Source organism: Physella acuta, unplaced genomic scaffold (assembly GCF_028476545.2).
Source record: "Physella acuta isolate Inbredline_101_S28 unplaced genomic scaffold, ASM2847654v3 ptg001448l, whole genome shotgun sequence".
Classification (NCBI taxonomy): domain Eukaryota; kingdom Metazoa; phylum Mollusca; class Gastropoda; family Physidae; genus Physella; species Physella acuta.
Genome location: NW_026732963.1, coordinates 22,732 through 50,620, shown reverse-complemented (window position 1 = coordinate 50,620; position 27,889 = coordinate 22,732). Strand labels below are relative to the sequence as shown.

General features: G+C 35.9%; 1 protein-coding gene across 2 annotated transcripts; it reads left to right on the top strand.

The window, feature by feature from the left end:
• Positions 1-289: 289 nt before the first annotated feature.
• Positions 290-26,779, top strand: LOC131927935 (phosphoribosylformylglycinamidine synthase). 2 transcript variants are annotated; one of them, XM_059283816.1, is made up of 26 exons: positions 290-319; positions 1,636-1,805; positions 2,137-2,263; positions 2,801-2,948; positions 3,250-3,400; positions 6,260-6,368; positions 6,708-6,848; positions 7,588-7,715; positions 9,087-9,215; positions 9,718-9,978; positions 10,314-10,544; positions 11,143-11,366; positions 12,014-12,109; positions 12,558-12,689; positions 13,057-13,161; positions 13,572-13,697; positions 14,172-14,352; positions 15,267-15,350; positions 15,846-16,001; positions 16,465-16,584; positions 17,416-17,573; positions 19,553-19,763; positions 20,250-20,453; positions 23,786-23,929; positions 24,338-24,493; positions 25,603-26,779. In XM_059283816.1, the coding sequence occupies exons 2-26, from the start codon at positions 1,652-1,654 to the stop codon at positions 25,905-25,907; spliced, it is 3,981 nt and encodes a 1,326-aa protein (XP_059139799.1). In that variant the 5' UTR covers positions 290-319; positions 1,636-1,651; the 3' UTR covers positions 25,908-26,779. The 2 variants fall into 2 exon arrangements, with proteins under 2 accessions (XP_059139799.1, XP_059139798.1); XM_059283815.1 differs by lacking the exon at positions 290-319 and adding an exon at positions 848-969.
• The last annotated feature ends 1,110 nt before the right edge of the window (positions 26,780-27,889 follow it).

Below are 27,889 nucleotides of genomic sequence, written 5' to 3'. Positions count from 1 at the left end.
ATTTAATTTAATTTGTAAGCTCTAGACTAGGTTCTAGGTCCATTTTGTAAATTTTATTTTGAAAACTTGATTTGAATTCTGATTAATTTAAAATCCATGCCGTACTGCATGCAGTTACAAATGCACATTCGTCGCTTCGACAAAGAGATCGTGTATTTAAATAATCTTTAAACTTTTATGAATAGTAAACATAAAGACTAATATTACAAGATTCTATACAAATTTCCATGTAATGTCTCCACTAATCTTTACACTAAAATCCCAAATTTTAATCTGGTCAAATAAGCTTCACTTTCGCTTTAATCAAAACTTGTTGACGGTAAGTTGTGCATGCGTTCGCCGTTCTGTTAATGTTACGCATAACAGAGAGAAATAACATTCCAAACTAATTAACTAGAATCTAGATCTAGTAAATACATTAGTACAGCGACAGATTGTTCAGTTAAATTATAATACAATAGAACTAGATTGTTATAATAAAAATATTATTTTTTTTAGTTCGAGTTATCACTCAATCCAATCAGGAGTCAATCACGCTCATCAGTCATCACTCAGCACGGTAGTGACGGTACTTGTCAGTACTCTTGACTTGAGTACGCAGCACTCCTCAGACATCATTCACGGCATAATCCTTCTTTAATCTTTAACCTTCTTAAAAAATCTTAGGGCGCCTTAGTAAAATAATTATTAATTATTTGATCATAATTTTTTTTTAAATTTATTTGTTTGTATTTTACTATTTAGCAATTTACTATTGTTGGGTGATAGTCTAGTAATTAATGTAATAGATCTAGTAGTAGATCTAGATCTAGATTCTAGTAAGATTGAATTGTCTTGGCCACACTCAACTGTCACACTGTCACTTGACTTGGCAGTTGCCAAAAAATACTAACTAGGACCGCTGACGTTCTATCAAGTTGTCAATGAGAGCCTATTGCCTGCTCTGCTGTACTGAGTGTACTCAGTTCGGTAGTTACACTGTTACTGTTGCTTTATTTGCCTTCATGCTGAAGTAACTTTACTGGAGTGTAGTGTAGGCTTACATAATTTTACTGTGGCATGTAATTGTAACTTTGAATTGTAAATCTTAATTTTAAGTCTAGTATTTTGTGAAGTTTAAGAAGAACAAGGCCTAGAACTAACGGTAATCTATCGTTTTGGGTACGTAAAATCGCCCGCGGCTAAAAATTTGCGAAAAAGTTACCTCACTGTCAAGGCTTTAATATTGTAAAATAGAGTTGCCTTCCCCTGAATCTCGCTATAAGTTTGCAAAAAAAGAACTTAATCTAGATCTAGATGGCTGCTAAAAAATGTTGGAAACATCGCTAGTCTTCATTTATTACTGAAAAGTTTTAATTCAGTTGTTTAAAAACAGGTACATAAATGAAACAAAGAATCATTTTTGTATTTTTCAAAACATAAATCCTCCTCAAAATGTGAAATAATTATTAAAATTCAAGGAGTCACCTGTCTTTCACATTACTAGTCGCGGGCGATTTTACGTACCTAAAACGATAGATTACCGAACTAACTATGTCTATATAAATTGGTTATTAAGCAGCCATGATTATAAACAGGCTACTATAGTGATGTCAGTGAACAGCTTCATTTAATTGAATCATTTATTTTTCCTAGGACTACTTTCCAGAAAATGAGTGAACTGCTGACTTTCTTTCAACACCCTGGTCTCACCACCCAGCAACTTCAGGGTCTGACTGAAAAAATCAACTCTGTTCTTGGAGACAGTGGTCTCACCTACTCACTAGACACAGAAATTTGTTACTATATAGAGGCTGACTCTGAGGGTAATATATTTTTCATGATATATTTTGTGGTCTTTTTAGACAATTAACATCAAAATGAAAAATAGTCAAGTACAAGCCCTTTATGCTTTTTTAAATTTTATTTAGTTAGCTTGTGTAGTAGTGTGAATACAATGACAATCACAATGAGTTAAACTGTTTAACTTTAAATCAATTACATTTAATTTTATTGTTAGATTTTTTTTATAATTACATTTAATTTTATGGTTAGGTTTTTTTATAATTACATAAAAAAAATTTTTTATGCATTTCTTGTTTAGTCTCAATTGGTACATTTCTTTTCACATTTCATCTGTGCAATATTCATATACAGAGTTATCAGATGAAGAGCGCTCAGTATTAAAATGGGTGTTATCTACCCCTTTCCAGGAGGAAAATTTGTCAACCGAGTCCAAGTTACATGGTGGCCCAGATTCCCTGTTCTTTGAAATTGGACCCAGGTATTGCTCATCATGGTCAAGCTGCCATTCACACATTTTCTTTTAAATATTTTGTACAGCCACAAGTTGGAGCTTGTTATATAGCTCTTGTTCATATTTGAGCTTACAAGTGGGCAATTTCCCATTTTACAACTAGGCTATGACAAAGCCATTGATTACCTATTGGATGAAAATACCCTGCAAAAGTTTTATGACTCAAGTCATTTACAATTAAGTCAAATAAACTTATTATTAGTGAAAGACATTTTTTTTTCTCATGCACATTCAAGATGTGTTGAAGATTCTGTTTTACTTCAGATAGTAGTTTTAAGACTTTTTCATATTGTATTTGCAATGCATTGAAAATAAGAACTCATCTTCAACCATTCAAGTATAGGAATATAAAAATACAACTGATGGATAACGCAAATTGAAAGAAATTGACATTTTTAATTACTTCTAATAGATGCCAGATTTTTAGTAAATTTACAACTAGATTGAACTCCAAACTAAAAGATTCATTGCTGCAGTAAATAAACTTTCTCAATATTTTTCTAGGCTGAACTTCTCTACAGCTTTCTCCACCAACTGTATATCAATTATTCACTCTTTTGGTTACACCGGCTTCAAGAGGATAGAAGCCTCCACTCGCTATCTACTGCGCTTTAAAAATGGCTCTCTACCTGCCACAGAGGAGGAAGAAGCTGTAAGTGCTGTATCCATTATTTTTTTCTGCCACGTGATTGGTTGTTAGTTTAATTTTAAGTACCAATGAAAGCTTGAGAATGGAAAACTAAACCTCTTTGCTGCCTGTTCGTAGAAGCTGGGTTTTGTGACACTAATCAAGATGTAATTTATTTCCGTTTTTATTATATTCTTCAATATTCGCACCTTTTTCTTTTGATAACTGTCTTTTTCCATCAATGAATAATATTTTAGTTGATTAATTTTTAACAATTTTTTTTTTTAATCAAGTAATATTAATAGCGTTTAACATTTTTCCCCAGATTATAAGTTGCCTCCATGATAAGATGACACAGTGCAGGTACATGACCCCACTGACCACATTCAAAATTCAGGTGAAGCCTGACCCAGTGTTTGAAGTTGATGTGTTGGGTCAAGGTAGAAAAGCTCTTGAGGAAGCAAACAAAACACTTGGTAGGCCTCATTCTCATTGCTGATGTTATTTTACATAGAAAATATTTTTTGTTAGGATAGTGTTCAAGTTCTCACTAGCAGTAAAGAACATAATTGCTCTGACTGCTCATATCATTGTTGACATTGTACAGTGTGGGGGTGATGATGATGATGATGAAAACCCGGAATTGTATTGCTTTGTGTGAAATCACCACACAGAAGTCCAATTCAAGATATAATGTTCTTTATTTACACAAATCAATTTTCCTACTTCTACCTAACTAGTCAATGCTATATGCTGTCTACTAATACTACTAACTACACACTTCTATCTAACTGATCCCTAGCTCTACATATCTCTGACTGTCTCTACCATACTATCTACCTCTAACTCTACCTATCTCTGACCATTCTCTTCTGCTACCTATCACCTTCTACCCTCTCTCGCCCCAGTGGTCAGCTGACCGGTCAGCTCCTGCATTTTCATTGGTCTGTTTAACTAAGCTATAGTCTGTTCCTACCATCTACTTGACCACTAACCTAAACTAGTATCATCACACACAGCAAAAAATGCTTGTCTTAAAATGTTGATTTATAATTCTGACAGTAAAATATTAATCATGCTTTTTTTTTTGCTGCCACGAATCTATAGGAGAACATTTAATTAATTAAAGATATTAAAATCATATCATTTTGATTCTAATCTTTTGTAACCATATGCAAAAGAAAAACGCTTGTGTGAAATATGGGTTTTTATATTCATAAAAAAATATAAAAGAAATCTAATTGGTTATCACTTAACATATAAACATAGCGCAATTAATTAATGATAATATCACTGTCCCATATAGTTCCTGTGTTGAAGAGTTGTATAGAGTCCTTGCAAACACGTGACCTAAATCACGTGATACCTACGCCCGCCGCCACAGTGGTGTACATCAGACGTAAACACAATCAGCTGTTCGCCAGCGCTGGACGTGTTCACCGTATGTAAAGAATCGCGCCCGCGGAAAAGGAAAAATATGTTAAAAAACTTGAACTCTTAGGAATTGAAGATCCTTATACAGTTATTGACAGTTTCGTGGATAATATAAATATGTGGCCGAAATTTCTAAATAAAAATACTGTTAGTAATACCGTTTGCGTTTAGAGTTTAAGTAGACGAAGCTGATCAAATGCAGTAATATATTAGAGGTTATCTACTGTAGCAAACGTGAGACCACTTAACTCCTACAAAACCCACACTACAACGGCTAATATAATCCATGGGTAACAACCAATCTGGGTAGCATGTTATACAATTTAAGACCCTTATAATCCATCAGGGAAGTGATCAGACACATTAATACTGATGTTCAACTCTCATGATGGCTGCCTCCACCTGTATCTAGCCCACAATAAAACCAAAGAGGAGTCTGCCCTGCCCTCCCCTGAAAATGTCTCACCTCCGTGATACCCAGCCCCACAGAGATAGTATTTCTGATATAATTTTGACCCTCAGGGCCCAGCAGGGAGAACAAAGGGGAAAGTCCCACTGCTCTCCCCTCAACACTTCTCACCTCGGTGTCATGTTATGTCATTTATAGCACACACGGCTTATCAGGGGAAAGCATTAAGGCATTAAGAATCTTAACTCTGGACAGCTACACACTAGTATACTAGCTACACACTAGGTGCCTACTGTAAACTACTAGACTGTAGGCCCTATGTAGACCTGCAATTGTATCAATTGTAGACTGGGTCCATTGTTATTATTCTAAACCATCTCACTTATAATGTTTCTAGCTTGATTTGTTTCTTTTATAAACAGTGGATTTTAAAAAAAAATTAGCCTAATCATTAACCAAATAATAATAATGTGGTTATTTGTTGTTGGCTGGTATGATCTAGATTGTACTACTAGGCTACAAAAACTTAGTAGACTAATTACTAGATATGAATTTGAATTTAATTAAACTCAGTCCAGTATCAGATACATATTGCTGTAAAAAGACAACAAAGTAGGTAGGCCTTAGTAATTTATTAAAGCCTTCTACTACAATAATATCAACTACATGCTTGTATAAAGTTTTTACAATTTAATTTAAGTAGCAGATTCTAGATCTAGATCTAAGTCTAGTCATATAATCTATTTCAATTTCAGAAAATTTCGTTTGCTAAAAAAATGATTAGATAATAGAGCGAGATTTTAGATCTTAGAGACAATTAAATGCTTTATTAGGCCTATTATGACTACTTTTGATTTATTATGGTGTATTTTGAATCGAATGTAGATCTAAAGTAATTAAATTTAAGTAAAGAAGTAGATTCTAGATTCTATGTCTACCCAGCGGAGCCAGGTATTAGGCCTACTATTAGATCTTATTATTCTTATTAGCCTATTAGTTTTGACTTTGTCTTTTACTATTAGTATTTGTGAAGGTCGAGCATATTTGTTTTATTAATAGTTATCTTTTATAATTAAAATGAAGTTTATTATTTTACTGTCCTTACATGAAACAAAGTATCGAGAACTGCATTTGATCAGATTCGGCTACTTGAACTCTAAACGCAAACAGTATTACTAACAGTATTTTTATTTAGAAATTTTGTCCACATATTTATTTATACGAAACTGTCAATAACAGTATAAGGATCTTCAATTCCTAAGAGTTCAAGTTTTTTAACGTATTTTTCCTTTTCCGCGGGTGCGGTTCTTTACATACAGTGAACGCGTCCAGCGCTGGTGAACACGTCCAGCGCTGGCGAACAGCTGATTGTGTTTACGTCTTGTGTACACCACTGTGGCGGCGGGCGTAGGTATCACGAACGGACGTGACGTCATATGAAAGGACTCTATATGTACTTGTCATCACATTTTTTTTTTACTTTCTCCCATAGGCCTGGCATTTGATGACTGGGACTTGGACTACTACACCAAACTTTTTCAAGAGAAAGTCAAACGAAACCCAACAAGTGTTGAGTGCTTTGATCTTGCACAGTCAAACAGGTGACTTTGATTTATTGCTTTAAATTAAAACTCATACAGGTGACTATATGTACTTCTTTTAACTCAAACTCAAATATGTGACTGAAATTTAATGCCTTAACTTAAAATTCAAACAGGTGACTTTAATTTGCTGCTTTAAATTTTAATATTAGTCTCATTTGCATAAAAACAATATTAGCTACTGCTAATAAGAAATTAATTTTACATTTAATGAGATTAATATATCATCATTCGTAATACATACATTTTTTTGAATTATAGAACTTTAATGAGTAGTGTTGAGATTTGGTAAGTTTCTTGTTTCGAGTCAATAACTCAAGTATTTTAAAAAACTTTCAGTGAACACAGTCGCCACTGGTTTTTCAAAGGTCGCTTGGTTGTGGATAAAGTAGAGTGGCCAGAATCTCTTTTCTCTGCCATTATGGACACACAGTCCTGCAGCAACAACAACAATGTCATCAAGTTCAGTGACAACAGCAGGCATGTTTTTTTTTAATCTTTCTTTACCTCTGATTTTAGTTGCAGTTTGGTTTTAAAAGCATCTCTAAAAGTAAACTGACTAAACCCAGCCACCCCTGTGATGCGATTGTCCATTTAGGATTTTTGGCCACTTCACCACCTTATTCCACTCGACTTGTCTGTTTGTTTTTCTAAAATGTCTGTGCATAACTATTTTGGGGGGGGGGGATATCCCTTGCAGCTCTCTGGGTAGCTGATTTTGGTTGTCGTCAGTGTGTTTAAGGTCCCCTAAAGCCATAGTATTTGTAGGATAGATTTTTCATTGATAAACATTGAAATTTGAACATTAGGCCTACATATTTCAAGTTGTGCATAGTTTAATGGAACAAAGGCTGAAAATGAGTTCATAACATAAAAAGATACACATACATAAGTCTCAACATTTTTAGTAAGAGTACAACTTCAGTCCAAACAAAGATTTTACCATTCAGTTTTGATAGTTGACTAGAGGAGTAAATGATTCTGTGCCATCATAAAACATGTTTTAAATTAATTTTTAGTTAAATAGATTATCAAACATATTTCAAACAAGCCAAAAAAACTTTTTAAGTTCAACAAGCAGTAAAATTAATTAAACAGTTCTTAATGTAAACACCAGCATTACTTTTAACTTTTCTCCTAATATTATCAGGATATAAGAAACCAAATGTTTAACTACTGTGATTATTAAAACAAAAATTGACACAATATCTATTTACAGTGCAATCAAAGGTTTTCCAGTGAAAGCACTGGAAGCAGAAAATGCAAGAGGCCCTGGGAAAGTCAGCGTAAATGAGGAACAGTTGAGACACATTATCTTTACAGCAGAAACACACAACTTTCCTACTGGTGAGGGAGTTTTTCATCAAGTTCATACTGAGCTGTCTCATGTATAGTTAGCAGTGTGGTTTTGTAATGTAGTTGCCAGCTGTTTAAAATTCTGTAGCAAGTTATGGTTGATTACATCAACTAAACCTTTTAAATTATTTATTACCATAACTCTTTATAATGAAAATTTTTTTCCCCCCTTGATTTTATTCAGTACATCTATATACTACTAAAAGTCAACTTTGTTTACATGTTTGAATATTTATTTGTTTGCCTGATCGAAAATTGTGATATGTTCGACTCTATCTGGAAAGCTGTAAAATGGTATGCAGGTAGAGAATAATTTTTTAATGCAGACAGACTGTTGATCACAAATTTATTTAAAGACGTTAATTAATTTATTGATTTATTCCTATGCAGAATAACCCATTTTTTTTTAAAATATTTGAAAAGCCACTAGACTCGGCGGGACCGTGACGTCACAGGTTTTTGTTTACTCTTTAGTACAATAAAATGGCGGCGTCTATTGAAGAAAATTGTGTTCCCATTCAAGGGAAGGTGGAGGGGGGAAGGGGGGGGGACATATGTTGGGGCGCCAAAATGGTTTGGAAAAATAAATTGATAGGTTGAGGGGGGTTCAAATCGAAAGTTTGAGAGGGGGGGGGGTGCACATCAAAAGTTTGAGGGGGGGGGGGGGTTCAAATCGAAAACTTTGTCCCCGGGCGCCGGGAAGGGTCGCTATGCCTCTGAGTGACAGACGTGATGTTTTTTGATGGATGACCCCCGAAACCCACAGTTATCCAACGGATGACGGGTATTCTAGTTTAATCTAAAATTACTTTTTCCCTTTTTATTTAGCACCTACACATTGCACACACACATTATTCGTAACTAAATGCCCTATACACTAATTAATTTTAAATACAATGACATACTTATTGTTGTTAACAAGTAGCTTGTCACTGGGAAAAAATACTCATATTAGGAAAACTATTGACACTAAAATATTTGTATTAATTTTTCAGTCATTGTAAACCAAAGTACTTCCATTTTTCTATCAAATTCATATTATTGTTTTGTAAATTATCTTGACGGCTGAAGTAACTTTAGACCAAGCAGCTGAATAGGGTATGTTGTGTTAATAAAAATGCAGTTTAGATACAACAGAATGGCTTGGTTATCCAGACTTAAATACATCTATAAAAGTAAAGTTACGCTTTCTGAACTGTTGGTCAATAGGGCTGACAAAGTGGAGTTCACATGTTTATTTGACCTCAGTGTATAAATGGATGTGACTTTTTTCCTCATCCACCTTTATCCTCAGCCACCTTTAAACTCAGCCACCTTCACCTACAGGTCACTTGTAAGTAACCTTTATTTTTTTCACTTCAGGTGTGGCCCCATTTCCTGGAGCCACAACTGGCACAGGTGGGAGAATCCGTGACGTCCAGGCAACAGGTCGTGGTGCCCATGTCATAGCTGGGACAGCTGGGTACAGCTTTGGTAATCTGAATATTAAAGGTGAGCCTGTTGTTCTTCTACCTCACCTGTTGACACTGTTAACATTAATGTAGCTTTTTTTTTTGTTTAATTTTTAATGTAGGCAGGTTTTAGTTAAGTGCATGAAATTTAACATGATTTGTGTTAATGATTGTAGGATAGTTTTGGCCATCGGTAGTAGGCCTGTCAATTTCAGTAATACCTAGCTCAGGTCAGTTGGATGTAATACATGGCTCAACCCAGCCTAATGGTTACCTGATTGTTGTCTGAAAATTAACCAGACATCTTGTTTAAAATATTACATTTTCTGATTACATTTTAAAAACTCAATTTTCAATTACTAGTATTTATGATTCAAAAAATTTTTTTTTTAATGTTTACATTTTTAGTCTTTGTCAGTGAAAATTAATGGGACTTCAGTTTTAAAATATTGCATTTTTGGTAGATTTTAAAAATTTAATTTACAGTGACTCATATTTATGATTCAAAACATATTTTATAAAATTATTTTCACATTTTTCAGGCTATAACCTGCCCTGGGAAGATGACGAGGACAAATACCCACCCAACTTCGCTCTGCCTGCTGACATCGCCGTGGAGGCAAGCAATGGGGCATCAGACTACGGCAACAAGTTTGGTGAGCCTGTCCTGGCTGGGTTTGCGAGGTCCTGCGGTCTGATCACCCCTGATGGGGAGAGAAGGGAATACATCAAGCCCATCATGTTCAGTGGCGGCATTGGCATGATGGATGCTGGTCACGTGAAGAAGGATGGACCAGAGAAAGGTACTCACAATCACACAATATAAGCTTATGGTTGAAGTGTCCTTGCGTTTATATTTTAAATATTTAAACCCATGTAGTAAATATATATTTAAATTTAAAAGACCATTTGAAGAAAATTATTAAGATTTTTATTTAATAGAAGTTTAAATAATTATATGATATTAAAATTATTGATTTACATTAACATTTTCAATAAATTCAATTCAATTGATTTATCATAAAATCATTCCTTGCTTTTGTTTAGGCTTCATAACTTAAACCAGTGCTACTTTTACCTTACTTTCTATTGGATCTGAAAGTTTTCTTAAAACAGAATTGTCATGTACCTGTTTCAGGGATGGAGGTTGTGAAGGTCGGAGGCCCTGTCTACAGGATTGGTCTGGGTGGGGGCGCCGCGTCCTCCGTGCAAGTCCAGGGGGACAACAAGGCGGAGCTGGACTTCAGTGCCGTCCAGCGAGGTGATGCGGAGATGGAGCAGAAGATGAACAGAGTGATCCGCGCCTGCGTGGAGATGGGGGGTTCGAACCCCATCAGAAGTATTCATGATCAGGGAGCAGGAGGAAATGGTACACAACTTTAGACAATTTATCTTCATTTCATCTCTAGTGGTACTGGGAAAAAATTAATTTTACAGTGGTTCTTAAATATTCTATTTGTGTATCTTACAACAGTTAAAGCTTTATTGAAATATACTATATATATTCTGGTGTGTAAGATGACTGGGCCTATAAGATGAGTTCCATCTTTACAAGGAAAGCTATGTTTAGGTAGTTAACCATCCCTTCAGGTCAACAACCAGATGTCCTCAACTTTCATTTTTAAAAATTAAGAGTTAAAAAGTCTTCTTACACTCCAGAAAATGCAGTAATTTAGTTTTTTTTTAGCTCTATATTTGTATTGTTTTCCTGATAAAGACATAAATTTTACTTTAAAATGTCCAAATCTTTTTGAGGATTTTATAAAATCTGTTTAAAAGAACACAAGCATATCATTTTTTGTCTGCATATATTTACAAAAATAGATTATTTGTACACATTTCTTATTGTATCTATTTTCCACTGAACTCCATATCAAAATATAGATAACTGGATCTCTGTGCGGTTCAGCAGTTAAAAAATCTGTCTACTGGCTAGTCAGTTATAATTTATTTCTTCATTCTGCCAGGAAATGTATTAAAAGAGCTTGTCGAGCCAGCCGGCGCCGTCATCAGGGCCAAGGACTTCCAGCTGGGTGACCCCACCATCAGTGTGATGGAACTGTGGGGGGCGGAGTACCAGGAGAGCAACGCCCTCCTTGTTCAGCCTGCTGATCTTCCTTTGATGAAGGCTATTGGTGAGAGGGAGAGGTGCCCTGTGTCCAATGTTGGGACAGTCACTGGCTCAGGCAAGGTGAGTTAGTTCTTAGCCCTTATTTTCTCAATTGTTAGCCTTGGTTGTTTTTTACCTCGTTTCTTTCTTTGTTTTAAGTAAAGATTCCTCTTTAGACCTAGTGATCCATTGGGCAGATAAAGTAGAGTTCATAGGTCTCTTGACCTCGATACATAAAGGGATGGTGTTGTCAGCACTATGCCCAGCTGCTTTTACTTTCCCTTACGTGAATTAGGTACCCATCAGAGCTGGGTGGACTCAGGGACGTTCTACTGACTTGAACTCGAAATTTGAACTCAAGACTTTTGAGTTTTGTTCAGTTCTCGTTTATTTTCTTTCTTGTCGGACCTTGTTTCTGCTGTGCTGTTAGTTCTTATTTCTGTCTTTGCTTTTAGCTCTTGTAGCTTTCTTTGTTGTTGTCTATTGTTTCTTTCTCTGTTTGTTTCTTTATTGGTCCCCATCTCCTCTTCCTAACTTTCAAAATTTCTGACTACTTGTATTCTGGTAAACTTGACTGTGCAAATAATCTTTACATATGCCACTGTCATTGTAAAATTAATTTTATTACCTGCCCTTTGGGCCAACAGGTAAAAATGCACTTTACTTAATAAGCCACATATACTTTATTTCTTAGCACTCTATGTTTTTATTATGTATTTGTTCTGTAGATTGAACTTGAAGATTTTAATAAAGAGGGTGGTGATACAGGCAGGAAGCCAGTAGATTTAGAACTAGAATTTATTCTTGGCTCCATGCCTCGTAAGGTGGGTAGTATAATCCTTTATTGTTTTATATTCTATAAAATGTTTCAAATATTTATTTTGATTAAAATCCAAATATGAATTTTTTTTGGCACAATTCTAAATAAAATAAGTAGTAATTATTTTTGTTCCAAAAATGTATATATAATTTTATTTTCCTCATTTATTAGTTAGTAAATATTTTTCAACTATATAAAACATTTTAATATCGTCTTTTGAAGAGATCCTAAGTTCTTATGTAATAAAATTTTATAATAATGTACATGATCTCTGTTGAAAAGAAGTTTAAAAAAATAGTCACATCCTAATTTTGCTATGATGTGAAGAGGTGTAAATGTATTGAAAGTGATAAATGTTAACCCTATAATTATACTGTGGTAGATGTTTGACATAAAAAATCATAATGATATTGAAAGTGTTATATGTTAACCTTGTAATTATATTGTGGTAGGTGTTTGATATGAAGAGATGTAAAGTGAACCTACAGCCCTTAGTTCTGCCAGAATCTCTGACAGTGCAGGAAGCCCTCAGCCGCGTGTTGCGTCTTCCATCAGTTGCCAGCAAACGTTACCTAACAAATAAAGTGAGTGACATGTTTGGATCTAGTTTTTCAATGCAATTTTTTGTCTGGTTATGTAGTCTGTTTACTTACTTTGACTTATCTAGTCTAATATATTAGTCTGATTATCTACTCTGCTTACTTTACCGGTTTGCCTAGTCTACTATTTAGTCTAAATATCCATCTATTCGGCTTTTTTTGTTTTTGATCCAATGATCATCTAGTCTGCTTAGTTTGCCTGGTTAGTAAGTCTGCTATTTAATTTGTTTATTTAACCCTTAAATCACGCCAAGACACGTTCGTGGCTTTGCTGTTACATAACTTAGAACATGTAAGGCCACTTGGCGCACACTTTAAGGGTTAATGTTATGTTGACCATTTTTGTCCTCAGGTTGACAGGTCAGTGACAGGTCTGGTTGCCCAGCAACAGTGTGTCGGGCCCCTGCACACACCTCTGGCTGATGTGGCTGTGGTTGCCTTGTCCCATTTTGATACTGTAAGCACATTAAAAGTGAAAACACTTGTATTTAGTAAACCATCATTTATGCTGTGTACAATTGTGTTCTTGTGTGAGGACCGTAAAGGGCTTCTTAAAAATTAGCAAAATTTAATATTTTTACTGTTATTTACTAATTTAAAAATAAATTTAATGTAATTTTCTCAAGTTGTTGCTTGTTTTGAGTCTTACTCTTATTAAATAAACATATAGGTTAAGGTATGATTTTTTTGCACTTGCCTGCAAATGATAAAAAATGTGTTTACAATTAGACACAACTACTAAAAAGGTGTTTTAAAAAGTTTTTTTTGTTGTTGTTTACAAATCTTAAGTTTAAAAATATTTTTTTTGTTTACAATATTTTAAGTTATTGTTTAGGTAATAAACTTAGAACCTTGGTTTATTTTCAGGTCGGTGCTGCGACATCCATAGGAGAACAGCCAATCAAAGGCTTGCTGGACCCAGCGGCTGGTGCCAGGTTGTCTGTGGCGGAGGCTCTAACCAACCTGATGTTCAGCTACATCACAGACATCAAGGTTGGTTCTCATTGTGGATCTTGTCATAAAATCTAGAGTGGGTTATACTATATTGTATTGACATTTGTTTTAGTGCCAGTACCGCTGTTAGGGTCATGATTAGAGTTAGGGTCAGAACAGGGACACAAGAAATATATCTTAGCCACCCACCACTCCTGCTTCCTGTATTATTGTTTCATTTTAAATTTGTTACAAACTTACAATCTGAAAAAAATCTTTTAAATTTGTTATAAACTATTAATGTGAAAAATGGCCCATACCTGATATTGTCACTGTTGAAAACAAAGATTAGCCTTATTTTAAATATTCACTTTATTTTACTTTAAATATTACTATTAGTAGGACAGTCTCTAAGATGTATGCCCCTATTATTCTTCAACGAATTTTAATTTACTTTTTTAAGTATCAAAAATTATAAATTATCTTGCCTCTGATGTTTTGGAACTCTTGTTTACCCATCATGCACTTGCACAGGATGTCAAGTGTAGTGGCAACTGGATGTGGCCAGCCAAGCTTGAAGGGGAGGGCGTGGCTCTGTTGGATGCCTGTGTGGCCATGTGTAGCTTCATGAGGGAGGTGGGCGTGGCTGTAGATGGGGGTAAAGATTCCCTCAGCATGGCGGCCAGGGTGGGGGAGAAGGTGGTCAAGGCACCAGGTGAGGATATTGTTACAACTTTGTCCTTAGATTTAAAACCTCAGTATTGCCATTACCATTTAAGATACCCCACTGGCCAAGTGTTTCTTTCAGACTTTTTTCTCCTGGGGGGGGGGGGAGGATGGTAGACTATCTTTGGGGGGTACCCACACTCATTTTAGGGAAACAAGGCTGGTGTGCATAATGCTGAGCACATTATTCCCTTGAAACAGATGGTTTCTACTTCATTTGTGTCTTGTGCATAAACGGAAAAAGATGAATGAAAACAACACTCTCACTCATTATAAAATTTGAGTGATAAAACTTAGTGAGACACAACTTTCCTACTTGAAAACAATTTACCCTCTAGCTGTGCGGTCATGCTGCACCTGTAGTTCTGACCCTGCCTCCCAGTCCTTTTATAAGATACACATATCCTTGTGTAAGACTATAGAACGCTGCACACACAATGCACACTAGGTTTTTCCTTTTATATGGAGCAGTGCTTGAAACTCCTTGTGGAGACTCCTACATAAAGACAGAAACTACCTGCATACCTGCTCACACACCTAGACAGACTACGACCAAATTAAACTGCTTTCTAACAGCCTACCATACAACTTCATCCTCTCCACCTACAGCAGCTTTACTCCCTACAAAGAAAATCTGTCTCTAGACAAATAATCTCACACCCAGAAACACTAGACAACTTTTGCTTGTCAACAGTTGTCATGTGACTTAAGTCATGTGATACATATAAAAACTACTGTGATAATGTTGAATACTACTTTTTTAAAGTTAAGTTTTGACCAGTTAATCGTTTTATAATCATATTTATTTCTGTGTATTGTAATTATCGAAGAGGAAGATTAAACTCAAAACCATAATCATATGATCTTGATGTGATCTAAATGATCTTTTGTGACCAACTCCAGGAACTCTGGTTATATCAACGTATGTTGGTTGTCCTGACGTAACACTGACTGTCACTCCTGATCTCAAATGTCCAGATGGTGAAGGTTGGTATTTTTTTTTTAAGAGTTTGTTTTGAAATTATTTTTTATGGTAATTCTAGTATGGTATATACATTTTAGCTGTATATTTAAACTTTTTTTTAGCTTAAATGATTACGATAAATTTTTTGTGTATTTAGCTCCTTTTTGTATTAATTTTTAACTTAAGAAATATTGCTTGCTTTGTGTTAGAATTAGTAAAAGTTAAATCAATATGTTAAAGCCGTATATTTGTTTGTTCATACAAATGCACTATATCTTTTTAAATGAATATAAATTGTATTGTATCAATCTTGTTTTTTGTATATCAAAAATACATCTAATCATAATGTCCAAATCTTACTATACAGACCAATATCAAATTTACATTAAATGGTAGTGCATCAATTAAAAGTAAAATAGAGTACATTTTATTACTCTAGGTGTGTTGGTGTACCGCCCTATATGTGCATCGATTGACACTATTAAAAATAAAATTGGGTACATATTTTATGACTTAAGGTGTGTTGGTGTACCTCCCTATTGGGGGAATGTCCAACTGGAGGTTGGGTGGTAGTGCATTGGCCCAGTGTTTCAAGCAGCTGGGGGATCAAGTCCCAGATGTGAAGGCAGCCGATCTGGTCAAAACTTTCAAGGCAGTGCAGGTTTTAGTCAAAGGCAAGAACAATGTTTTGATTTTATTTATAAATATGTACTGAGCTTTGAGAAAAAATATTAAGTGCATTTTGCAAGTTTTTAGAAAAGTTTACGCAGTATTTTGTTTTACATAAGTACAAACTTTAACTTTTTGAAACCATCTAATTCGGCCACTTGTGAGCTATTTCTCAAATCATTTTAAATAAGGAAAGGTGGGAGACACAAAAATATTTTGCTGGTTTTAACTCAATTTATAACATATGTAAAATACTTATTTCCAATGTCCTATATATATAAAACAAATTAATTCAAACTTAAATAAGTACATTCTAATAAGAATATTGGTGACTAGGGAAATATTATGTTATCTGAATAGTTTTGTTTTGGTGACTAGTAGGTTCTAGTTAAATTATCTAAGGAAATTGTATCTAAGGTCCATTGAATTTACAAATTTTCTCATCTGTGTACATTTTTTTTGTGACAGATAAAAAGTTGACAGCAGGTCATGACGTCAGTGACGGTGGTCTGTTGACGTGTCTGCTGGAGATGGCATTTGCTGGCAACTGTGGTCTGGTGGTGGATGTTCCTGTCACCCAAAGTCAAGGTCAGTCTGGTACTGTGTCAAGGTCTCTCTGGTACTGTGTCAAGGTCTCTCTGGTACTGTGTCTCTGTTGGTCCTGTCCCAAAACTAGCCCATAATTTATTTATAAATAATGTGTTGTTGCTCTGTTCAACTACCTCAACATGGGAGACATGCAACCGAGTTAGAACCCGTGATGATTCAAGCCAGATGAGGCTCCATCGCATGGGACAGCAACCAGTCTAGTAGAGAAAATTAAAAAATCAAACAACTGCTGCCTTGCTGATAATCCTTATCCAGATAAAGGCTATGGAAGAAAAGTAGACTGAAATCTGATTCGAGCAAAATGGCGCATAACATATTGATATGTAATGCTTGAGTTTGAGGAAATCCTCTCCAGTATATTACAGTAAAGAATGAAGAAGAAAGAACCCATGATTACTAACCACTAAGTTTCATGTTTAAGTGCTATTCCTGTTTTGTATTCATATAATCCTCTGATAATGGCACCTTTATAAATTCTCTTCAAATAATATTATCAGAGAGATGAACTGGGACATCTCTCCAGAAGTTTAAATGAGCCCATACCATCTATTTAACTCTAGAATTATAGATTTTGTTGAAAAAATAAATCCAAAAATAAACTTGAATTTGGCTGAGATAAGTGGAAGGGGGGGGGGGGGGGGGGGGGATAATTTTAAAATTGTATTTATTAATGTCAAAATAATGATAAAAATAAAACAAATCATTTTTTATTCAGGTAAAAACTGAATTTAAGATTGAAATAATTTTGTTATCAAATGGTTCATGTGTCTAGGTGTTATGAAAAGTAACACCAGTGGTCTCCATTACCAGGTGCTGTTCACAATGTTTTGTTTGCTGAAGAAGTTGGGGCTGTGGTGGAGGTGTCTAAAGACAACTTGTCCCATGTGTCCTCTACCCTTGAGCAGAGTGATGTCCCTTTTGTAATCTTGGGGAAATCCCAGGGTCATGAGACTGGCAAAAATGCCCAGGTGATCCATCTTTTTTTTAGCGCAATTTCCATTCTGGAGAATTGCGTTTATTAACTCGTCATTTCTGGATGGATGGATGGATGGATGAATGTATGGATGAATGTGTGTCCGGGCTTTAAGTCGTATCTCCTCCTCAACGAAGCAATATCGATGACTAGTTACAAAAACAATTATGTTAAGCAAGTTACGAGAATGAGCATAGGCCATAAAAATTCCGGGTTTCTTTCATGTATTTCCCGGAAAATCCAAAAAACCTGGAAAAAATGCAGTTTTTGGCCCATATCTCGGCAACCAGACCACTTAGCGACTTGAAACATGTACCAATCGATTCCTGCCATAATTTAGAACAATACTGCCGAAGAAAGTTTTCAAAAATATCCTTTCGTTTGGTCACAAATTTTTTTTTGAATTAATTAAAATTTGGACCGAATTAGTAGGCATTTTATGCAACCACACCACACGCGTCATCACGTTCAATAGCTGCGCCATCACGTTCGGTAGCTAGGCGCGCAATGGTTTTTAGTCATGTTACTCTATTGTAAATAAAACATGTAAAATACTGAAAAAAATAAAAATAAAAAACGTTTTAATAACTAACCAATGGTTTTACTAACCCTGCTCTTGATTTACGCTACGACAGAGCTATTTTTAGATAACATAAGGAAATTGCGCTAAAATTGTCACTAGGTCACTAGACTTTTTTTTAATTACTTGTTTTACATTATACTTCATGGCGATTATCAAAACATCATTTCCCTTTTGTGCCTAACTGCCAGTCTATGGCAATTTTCTTGTCAGTTTCCCAAGAGAGTCCTATTCTAGTTAGATGTTTTTCTGCTGTACACCCACATCTCCCTTGGCCTTGTAATGGCTAGCTTGAGGTGCTGCAATTTTTTTATTTTTTTTAATTCAATAGCATGAGTAAAAATGTGTTCATTTCAAGTATTCATACTTATTTAATTTTATGCAAAGCGACTTTCACTGTCATTTGTATTTGGTGCCATTGTCATTTTGCTCACATTTTTATTTTGTCATTTATATGAAGTATAAAAGAAGTATTGTAATCATGCAAAAATTCAAAATCGAGATTTTCACATGTCTGTCTTTTGCCCAGGTGATTGTGTCTGTCTTTTGATTGTGTTCACCTGTCTGTCTGTCACCAGATGATTGTGTTCACACATCTGTCTGTCACCCAGATGATTGATTGTGTTCGTCTGTCTGTCTGTCTGTCACCCAGATGATTGTGTTCACACATCTCTGTCTGTCACCAGGTGATTGTGTCTGTCTGTTGATTGTGTTCACCTGTCTGTCTGTCACCAGGTGATTGTGTTCACACATCTGTCTGTCACCAGGTGATTGTGTTCACATGTCTGTCTGTCACCAGGTGATTGTGTCTTTTGACTGTGTTCATATGTCTGTCGGTCTGTCACCAGGTGATTGTGTCTGTTGACTGTGTTCATATGTCTGTCTGTCTGTCACCAGGTGATTGTGTCTGTTGACTGTGTTCATATGTCTGTCTGTCTGTCTGTCACCAGATGATTGTGTCTGTTGACTGTGTTCATCTGTCTGTCACCAGGTGATTGTGTTCACATGTCTGTCTGTCACCAGGTGATTGTGTCTTTTGACTGTGTTCATATGTCTGTCGGTCTGTCACCAGGTGATTGTGTCTGTTGACTGTGTTCATATGTCTGTCTGTCTGTCACCAGGTGATTGTGTCTGTTGACTGTGTTCATATGTCTGTCTGTCTGTCTGTCACCAGATGATTGTGTCTGTTGACTGTGTTCATCTGTCTGTCACCAGGTGATTGTGTCTGTCTGTTGATTGTGTTCCCGTGTCTGTCTGTCACCAGATGATTGTGTCTGTTGACTGTGTTCATCTGTCTGTCTGTCTGTCACCAGGTGATTATGTCTGTTGATTGTGTCCACATTTCTGTTTGTCACCAGATGATTGTGTTCACATGTCTGTCTGTCTGTCACCAGGTGATTGTGTCTGTCAACGGCTCCATCGTGCTAGAGTCCAGCATGTGTGAGCTGCGAGACATGTGGGAGGAGACGAGCTTCGTGCTGGAGAAGAGACAGTCCAACCCCGCCTGCGTCAGTCAGGAGCAGGCAGGGCTCCGACATCGTCAGGAGCCCAAGTACCACATCAGTTTTGACCTCGGCACTTTGCTGTCTGTTGACCGGCCTTTGGGTGAGGGGTTGCTCTTATTTAACTTTCAAGTTCATCAGCTTACTAGTGAGGTTAAAGTATTTGGTTTCTAATTAGTTAACAAAATTGAGAAGGTTGGTTTTTTTTTTATTTTTACATTTTAAAATTTCAAGTTAGTCAAATTACTGATGAGTTTCAAGTATCGAAAATCAAACAACTGATGCCTTGTTTGTTCTTGGTTAGACAAAGGCTATGGAAGTAAATCCAAAAAGAAAAGCAGGCTTAAATCGAAGTCAGCAGCTTATAGGGCACATAACAAGTTGACACATAATACTTAATTGTGTTGGAGGGAATCCCTTCCAACACTAGAATTATGAACAAAAAAAATTTTCAGGTCGATGCTTAACATTGATGTATTTATTATTAATTAGTTCTGTTTTTAACCTATTTAAGTCCGAGATGGCAATGGTAATGAAAAATATTTAACAATTACGATTTGGCCTGAAAATGTTTTTGTAATGCTTGCAGCTGGCCAGCCCAAGGTTGCCATAGTGAGAGAAGAAGGCAGCAATGGGGACAGGGAAATGGCTGCAGCTTTTACTCTGGCTGGGTTTGAAGCCTGGGATGTCAACATGGAGGACTTGATCAGGCAGAAAGTTTCTCTAGCGTCCTTCAGGGGCGTGGCTTTTGTGGGAGGGTTCAGCTATGCTGATGTGTGTGGGTCTGCTAAAGGTGAGTTGTTTTTGTCGTCTGGTTGAATGAGAATTTCATTTTTAGTCATCATGTTTAATCTCAGTTTTAGTAATCTGTTTGACTAAGAATGTCAGTTTTAGTCATCCAATTTAATCTCAGTTTTGGTCATCAAGTTGACTGAGAATTTCATTTTTAGTCATCTAGTTGAGTATCTCAGCATTATTTATCTGTTTGACTGAGAATTTCAGCCTTAAAATTTTTACCTGAGGCTTTAGTAAAAGAAAATTGAGGCAGCATAGTTAGAGCACACAATTACTAACCAGAAAGAATTGAATTCAGTTCCTGGGCTTGTGTCCTTGTGACATCCCTGAGTATATGGGTACTTACATTAGCAAAAGTAAAGGTGGCTGGGCTTAGAAAAGTTAACTTTACTTACTGTGATAAAACATAAAGCATAATCAATCATGTTAATTCGTACTTTTTTATGTGTTTTTCCCGGTCATTTTCCCGTTCATGATTGTATGTCTGGCTAGGCTAATATTAATATGTAAATGTATGTCTGGCTAGGCTAATATTAATATGTAAATGTATGTCTGGCTAGGCTAATATTAATATGTAAATGTACGTCTGGCTAGGCTAATATTAATATGTAAATGTTTGTCTGGCTAGGCTAATATTAATATGCAAATGTATGTCGTCTATCTAGGCTAATATTAATATGTAAATGTTTGTCTGGCTAGGCTAATATTAATATGTAAATGTATGTCTGGCTAGGTTAATATTAATATGTAAATGTTTGTCTGGCTAGGCTAATATTAATATGTAAATGTTTGTCTGGCTAGGCTAATATTAATATGCAAATGTATGTCGTCTATCTAGGCCACGGGTTCCCAACCTGGGGGTCGCGACCCCCTTGGGGGTCGCGAAGGTCTTTCTGGGGGGTCGCCAACTGGTATACTAAACCTTAGTAATTTGAAACAAAACATAAATATTAGTATTTCTCGCTAACTTGGAGGCGTGGTCGGTTGCTAACAACAATATGGCGTCCGGACCGGACGCTTGACTTCCGACGATTTTTCGGCCAAATTCCAGAGACCCTCTACTAATTAGTTTTTAAAATGTTTACCACGCGCAAAATGGCGGGACTTTCACGTTATAACAACAAGCTATAGGTGGCAGGGCTATATATGCCAGAAAAGCATTTTAAAATTTGCGTTGGAGAATGAAGGCTAAATTTAAAAGTTGGTTTCATCAAAAATACTAGAACTTTTTAAATATCGATTTCCATATTACAAAATTGATTTCCATAATAAAGCATTATTAGTTTTATCAGTCTATGAAAAAATAAATCAAATATCGTCAACCCTTTTTTTATAAGACCAGCCACAAAAATGACAACCAAATTTTTTTTGAAAAATAAACCACGTGACCACTATTTGGAGATCACTAGTGAGGAACTCTTGTGCATGGCCACTTAAAAAGTCTAACCTGATTTGTGGTTTTCTTTACCTTCAAGGGTTGGGAGAGTTGTCATGGAGAGATGTGTTGGACATGGCAGTGATTGACAATAAATATTAAATTAAGTAATTTAGTTTAAAAAGAACTAAAAACTCCAAAGTTAGTGCCTAATGGATTAAATATGGATGTCTATTATTCAGTGGTCATGTTTAAATTGATAATTGCGTAAATTCTAGATTTAGTGAGAAAAACTAATAAATATTTAGAAGAATTTTTGAAATTCGGCTTCATTAACATCACTGGAAATGTAATAGAGAAGAAACAAAGCGCATTGTACAAAGCTGTTCTCAGTCACGAATCTATGAAATCTTCAAAACTAAAACGCCATTTGAGACGAGTCATTCGGAACACACCAAAAAATATATGGAGTTCTTTCGTCGGTAAGAAGCTAGTTGCAAACGCCAGAGACTTGATCGAACAGGAAGTTTTCACCAGCATTAGTGCAAGCATCAAATGAAGTCGCGATAGAAAATGACAAGCAAAAAAAAAAAACAATAGGAGAAAATCTCATCAAACGCTGCATGTACGTAAATGTTAAATAAAACATTTTTATCGAAATTAAGCTTTCACCATTATTTGCTTTTCAAGTTGATAAATCAACAGACGTGAGTTCGTGTTCGCAGTTGCTGGTCTGTGTCTATATTCATGCGGATGATAGCAAAGAAGAGTTGCTCTTTTGTGAAGATAGCATGGCTGTCAAACAAAATGTTGTAAATTGTGTTTTTGAATTGAAATCTAAAATCAAATTGTTCTTGGAAGTGCAAAGGAAACAAGACTTTTTGGTATACTTAAAACGACATAGAGTGGTTGGAGAGAGTATCATACCTAGCAGATGTGTTCGAACATCAAGATAAGCTTAACCTGAAGCGTCAGGGAAAATGAACGAATATTATAACTTTCCATGATAATCTCGGGGCATTTTTATCAAAGCTGCAAAATCGGTAAAGAAAATAAATCTTGGAAATATTGTAAATTTGAGAAACTCTGCGTTGTGGTAAATGAATCTGATAGTGAGATAATTAAAATTTTGAAAGAAGCGATTTCTTGGCATCATCTTGAATCTCTTGAAAACGAACTGCATCGCTATTTCTCTGAGCTGAAATAAGAATAATCTGCATTTACACATTACCCATTCTCTTCTTCCCTTGATGTTGCCAGCATTCTCGATGAATTACGAGATGAATTCTTTGATTTGCAGAATGATTCCGAGAAAGATGAAAAACTGCAGACACAATGTTGGTGTAGTATTCACCATTCATACCCAAACGTAAAATTGATTGACTTTTCGAGAATATATTTTCAACACTATTCTTCGATTAAAAACAAAATTAAGATAATTATAATGACATAGGTTGGCGTTAACCAATTTTTTTAAAATTAAAAACTTAACCACGAAGGTTTAGTGAATAGTAGGTTTATGCAATTTTACTCATGCTATTAAAATAGTTATCAAGAGTAGTTCATATTGAAAGTCTACTAGAAAATCTTATTTTATTGCTTATTAATTTCCATACTAATTTCGGCTTTTTAATTATATGGGGGTCGCGGGTCACTTACTTTTTATAAAAGGGGGTCGCCACTCGAAAAAGGTTGGGAACCACTGATCTAGGCTAATATTAATATGTAAATGTATGTCTGGCTAGGCTAATATTAATATGTAAATGTTTGTCTGGCTAGGCTAATATTAATATGCAAATGTATGTCGTCTATCTAGGCTAATATTAATGTGTAAATGTATGTCTGGCTAGGCTAATATTAATGTGTAAATGTATGTCTGGCTAGGCTAATATTAATGTGTAAATGTATGTCTGGCTAGGCTAATATTAATATGTAAATGTTTGTCTTGTTGCCAGGTTGGGCTGCCACTGCCCGCTTCAACAAAACTGTCAGCTCAGAGTTGTCTGCGTTCTACTCCCGTCCAGACACGTTTAGCCTGGGTGTCTGCAATGGCTGCCAGTTGATGGCCCTCCTCGGCTGGGTGGCCCCTGATGAAACAGGTATTTTTTTCCCCATTTGTATTTTTTTTTTTTTATAGATTTTATGTTGTATGCTTTGTCATTATTGCTATGTTAAATGCTGGAATGGCATTTGTTCTGTATTGTCTCATAAATCTTAACAAATATTTTCCCTCTAAGCCTTTCTGGAGTATAACTAAACAAAACTGAAAAACTGTCTCCTCATTTGTTGAAAAACATTGATAATTTCTTGAACATTGCCAGATTTTAAAAAATCTTCATGTGGTTTAGAAATAGTGCCAAATTTTAAAAAAATGTCATATGATTTAGATTTAATGCCCGATTTTAAAAGTCTCTGTACTTCTTTGAAACTTGCCAAACTTTTGACTTCGTACAGTTTAGAATTTCAGAGGTATGTTTATTTTTTTTTAATTAAAATTATTCCTGCAGCCAAGGAACAATGTACCCAGGGATTGCTACTGGACCATAATAAATCTGGACGCTATGAGTCACGGTTCACATCTGTCAAGGTGGAGAAGTCTCCCGCCATCATGTTAGGAGGAATGGAGGGGACTGTATGGGGCATGTGGGTCTCCCACGGAGAAGGTGGGTAGCTGTTTTAATGTGGGGGAAGGCAGGTGATTGTAGGTGGGGGGTAGTGTTTTCAGTGGGAGGTGGGTAGCTGTTTTAATGGGGTGAGGGGTGCAGGTGATTGTAGGTGGGGGTAGTGTTTACAGTGGGAGGTGGGTAGCTGTGTTAATGTGGGGGGGGGGGGGTGCAGGTAATTTTAGGTGGGGGTAGTGTTTTCAATGGGAGGTGGGCAGCTGTTTTAATGATGGGGGGGGGGGTGGTGCAGGTAATTGTAGGTGGGGGTAGTGTTTTCAATGGGAGGTGGGTAGCTGTTTTAATGTGGGAAGGGGGGTGCAGGTGCTTGTAGGTGGGGGTAGTGTTTTAAGTGGGAGGTGGGTAGCTGTTTTAGTAGGAGAAGGTGGTCGATTGTTTCAGTGAGGAGCAGGGTGGTGGCTGTTTTAAAGGGGAGGGGGGTAGGTGATTGTTTCAGTGAGGAGGTGGGGTTGTGTTTTTAAGCGAGGTGGGTAGCTGTTTTAATGTGTGTGGCTGTTATATAAGAAGGGGAAGGTGGGTGGTGTTTAAAATGGGAGGGGGTACAGCAGCAGTGTCAATGGGAGTCTGATAACTGTTCTACTGGCTGAAGGGTGGGAAGTTTTAAATAATGGTATTAGTTTTAAATAGGGTTTGGATAATTGTTTCAACAGGGGAGTGGGTTGCTGTTTTAACATTGCAGGTAAATGTGTGTCATTCAAAGCTAGTTTAGAACTTCCTGGTTCTGTAGAAGTAATTGTCTTTGATAATTAAATTAGATAGTTGTTTTTTTTTTTAATAATATCTCTTAACAAACCACAACTGTTACACTGCATTTATATGTGTATGCTATACACAGCTAGAGAAGAAACATCGCCATAAGTTAATTTTTATAAAACATGTTTAATGGAGGCCTACTCATGTATTGCGAAGTTCTTTTTCTAGACATATATAGTATACATGTCGCAAGGGTAAACCCGGTGTCAGTATGACAAAGTTTGGATTTTGTTATTCTGTTCATGCTGCAGGATGACTAATATGTTAGTGTAAAGTTTTTCTTTAGTCCCTAAAATTGATTAATTAATTAGCATTTTTATGTGTTGTGTCATCTACAGGCCGAATGCTTTTCAAAACGCCAGAGATTCAGTCGAAGATAGAACAGAATGGATTGGCTCCTGTCCGATTTGTGGATGATGAGGGGTCGCACACTGAAGTTTATCCGCTAAATCCAAACGGATCTCCCAATGGAATAGCTGCTGTGTGCTCCGAGGATGGGCGGCACTTGGCCATCATGCCCCACCCCGAGCGATGTGTTTGGGCGTGGCAGTGCCCGTGGATGCCCTACCCCCTGAGAGACACCGTAAAATTTTCACCTTGGATTAGAATGTTTGAAAATGCCTACAAATGGTGTCAAGAGTGATCTGCCCCTGAATATGCCACTGAAATGTGTTCTTGTCAGATCTCCAAAAAAGTTTTTTTTAAATTTCTCAATTTATTACTGAATTATTTTTTTACACTGCATTTAAACTATTGATGTATTTTGACTTTATATTTTTTACTTTCAAACTTTTAAAAAGTAAAAAGCTTTAAAAGATTAGTATACATTTAATTGATATTAACAGTTTTGATTATTGAAGTTTATTTTTACCATTTCATACAAATGTACTTTTATCTTTCACAATGCTCACAACACTTCATTAAAATAATTAATCAATCTTTTAGAGCAAAATTCATTTACCAAATTTTTATTCTCATCCATGTTTCAATAACAATTTATCTTTAGAGTGATGTAAAAAGGTTGATCTAATGTTTTCTATAAAAGTTGTTCAGAACATTCACACATGACTTTGTCATATCCATTGGATCGATTACGGGTTGATGTTTCTTGTTGGTGTTTTGCGATGTTGTTCATGTATACGTTATTGAGAGAGCCTCTATACTTATTTAGTGTAACGGGCGATCTTTAGGCTATGCTGGCTTTAGAATTTGTGTTTTGTTCATAAATGAACTCAATGTTAAATACCTACCTATTGTGGTAGACTTAATCTCTAAGTAATTTTGCTAAATTTTTATAATAGTTCCCATCATTTTGTTTCTTGTGGAATATGTTTATCGTATGAAGAGAATTTACAAAACTTGTATTAGCGAGTGAAAGTTTAAGAACCATTTGATTTGTTGCTGTATGATTGTTGAAACTGGCAGTATTAAAAAATAAATATACGGCTGCTGATATTGTCAGTGTTGGACTGGGGCTTTTTCATTAAACAAAATAAAGCTATTTTTGTCTTTTATATACAGTGGTTGAGCTACAAACAGTTCTTAATAAAGGTTTGAATTCAGTAGTACTGAGACTATAATTTATTTGTCAATTTTGAGTGTACTCAGTTTTAATCAGTACCTGAGATTGTAAAAGTACAAATGGTTTGGCCAGAGTGAACTCCCAATATATCATACACAGATATCACAGAAATTATCTCTATCCCCCCCTACAGGTTTGTTCAGATACTGTCAGATAGTGGGATATTGTTTTCAGATATTGTTGAAATAAACTAAACCGCAGGTTTAGAGTGTAAAGGAGCCACTGTACCATTGTACACAGCATCACTGTACAGCCTGGCAAAACATTAGCACAGCTGTAGTAGCCAACAACCATTAAGAGAAACTTGATTTCTGGTCTGGTACTTTTGAAAATTGTCACGTGCAGGTGGAGTGGAGTTGGTGATTAAGTAACCAGAAACAAGTTCTGGAACTATTTAAATTGCCATGTGCAGGTGGAGTAGAGTTGGTGATTGTTAAACCAGAAACTTGATTTCTGTTCTGGTACTATTTAAATTGTCATGCGATATGTGAAGTAGAGTTGGGTTATTTTTTAACCAGCAAGGAAGGCATACACAATATATCTCAATTCAGATGTATTTTTTTTTAAAAGGATAATCAACATGCCGCTTTAAGCACCATTAGAGCTGATGCGAGAAATACTCAGCCACTTATAACAGCTAAGCTGTTCATTCATGGATGTTGTTGGTTATACCTATCCTCCCAGGCTGTAGTGAGAGCTGTACTGATCATGTTTGTCTAGGTATGGCATTATTTGTATATACATTGTCCAATTGCTGGAATTATTAGAGCAAAAAAACAACAGCAATGGCATCTATCCATGTCAAACTCACACTGTTAAGTAAAGAATCCTCTTTAGACCTAACGATCCATTGGGCAGATGATAGAGTTCATATGTTTCTTGACCTCAACATATAAAGGGATAATGTGGTCAGCACTATGCACAGCCACCTTTACATTCCCTGACTTAGGTACCCACCAGAGCTGGGTGGACTCAGGGACGCTCTACTGACTTGGACCCAGATTCGATCTCAAGTCTTTTGAGTTAGCAGCCTAGCGCTCTAC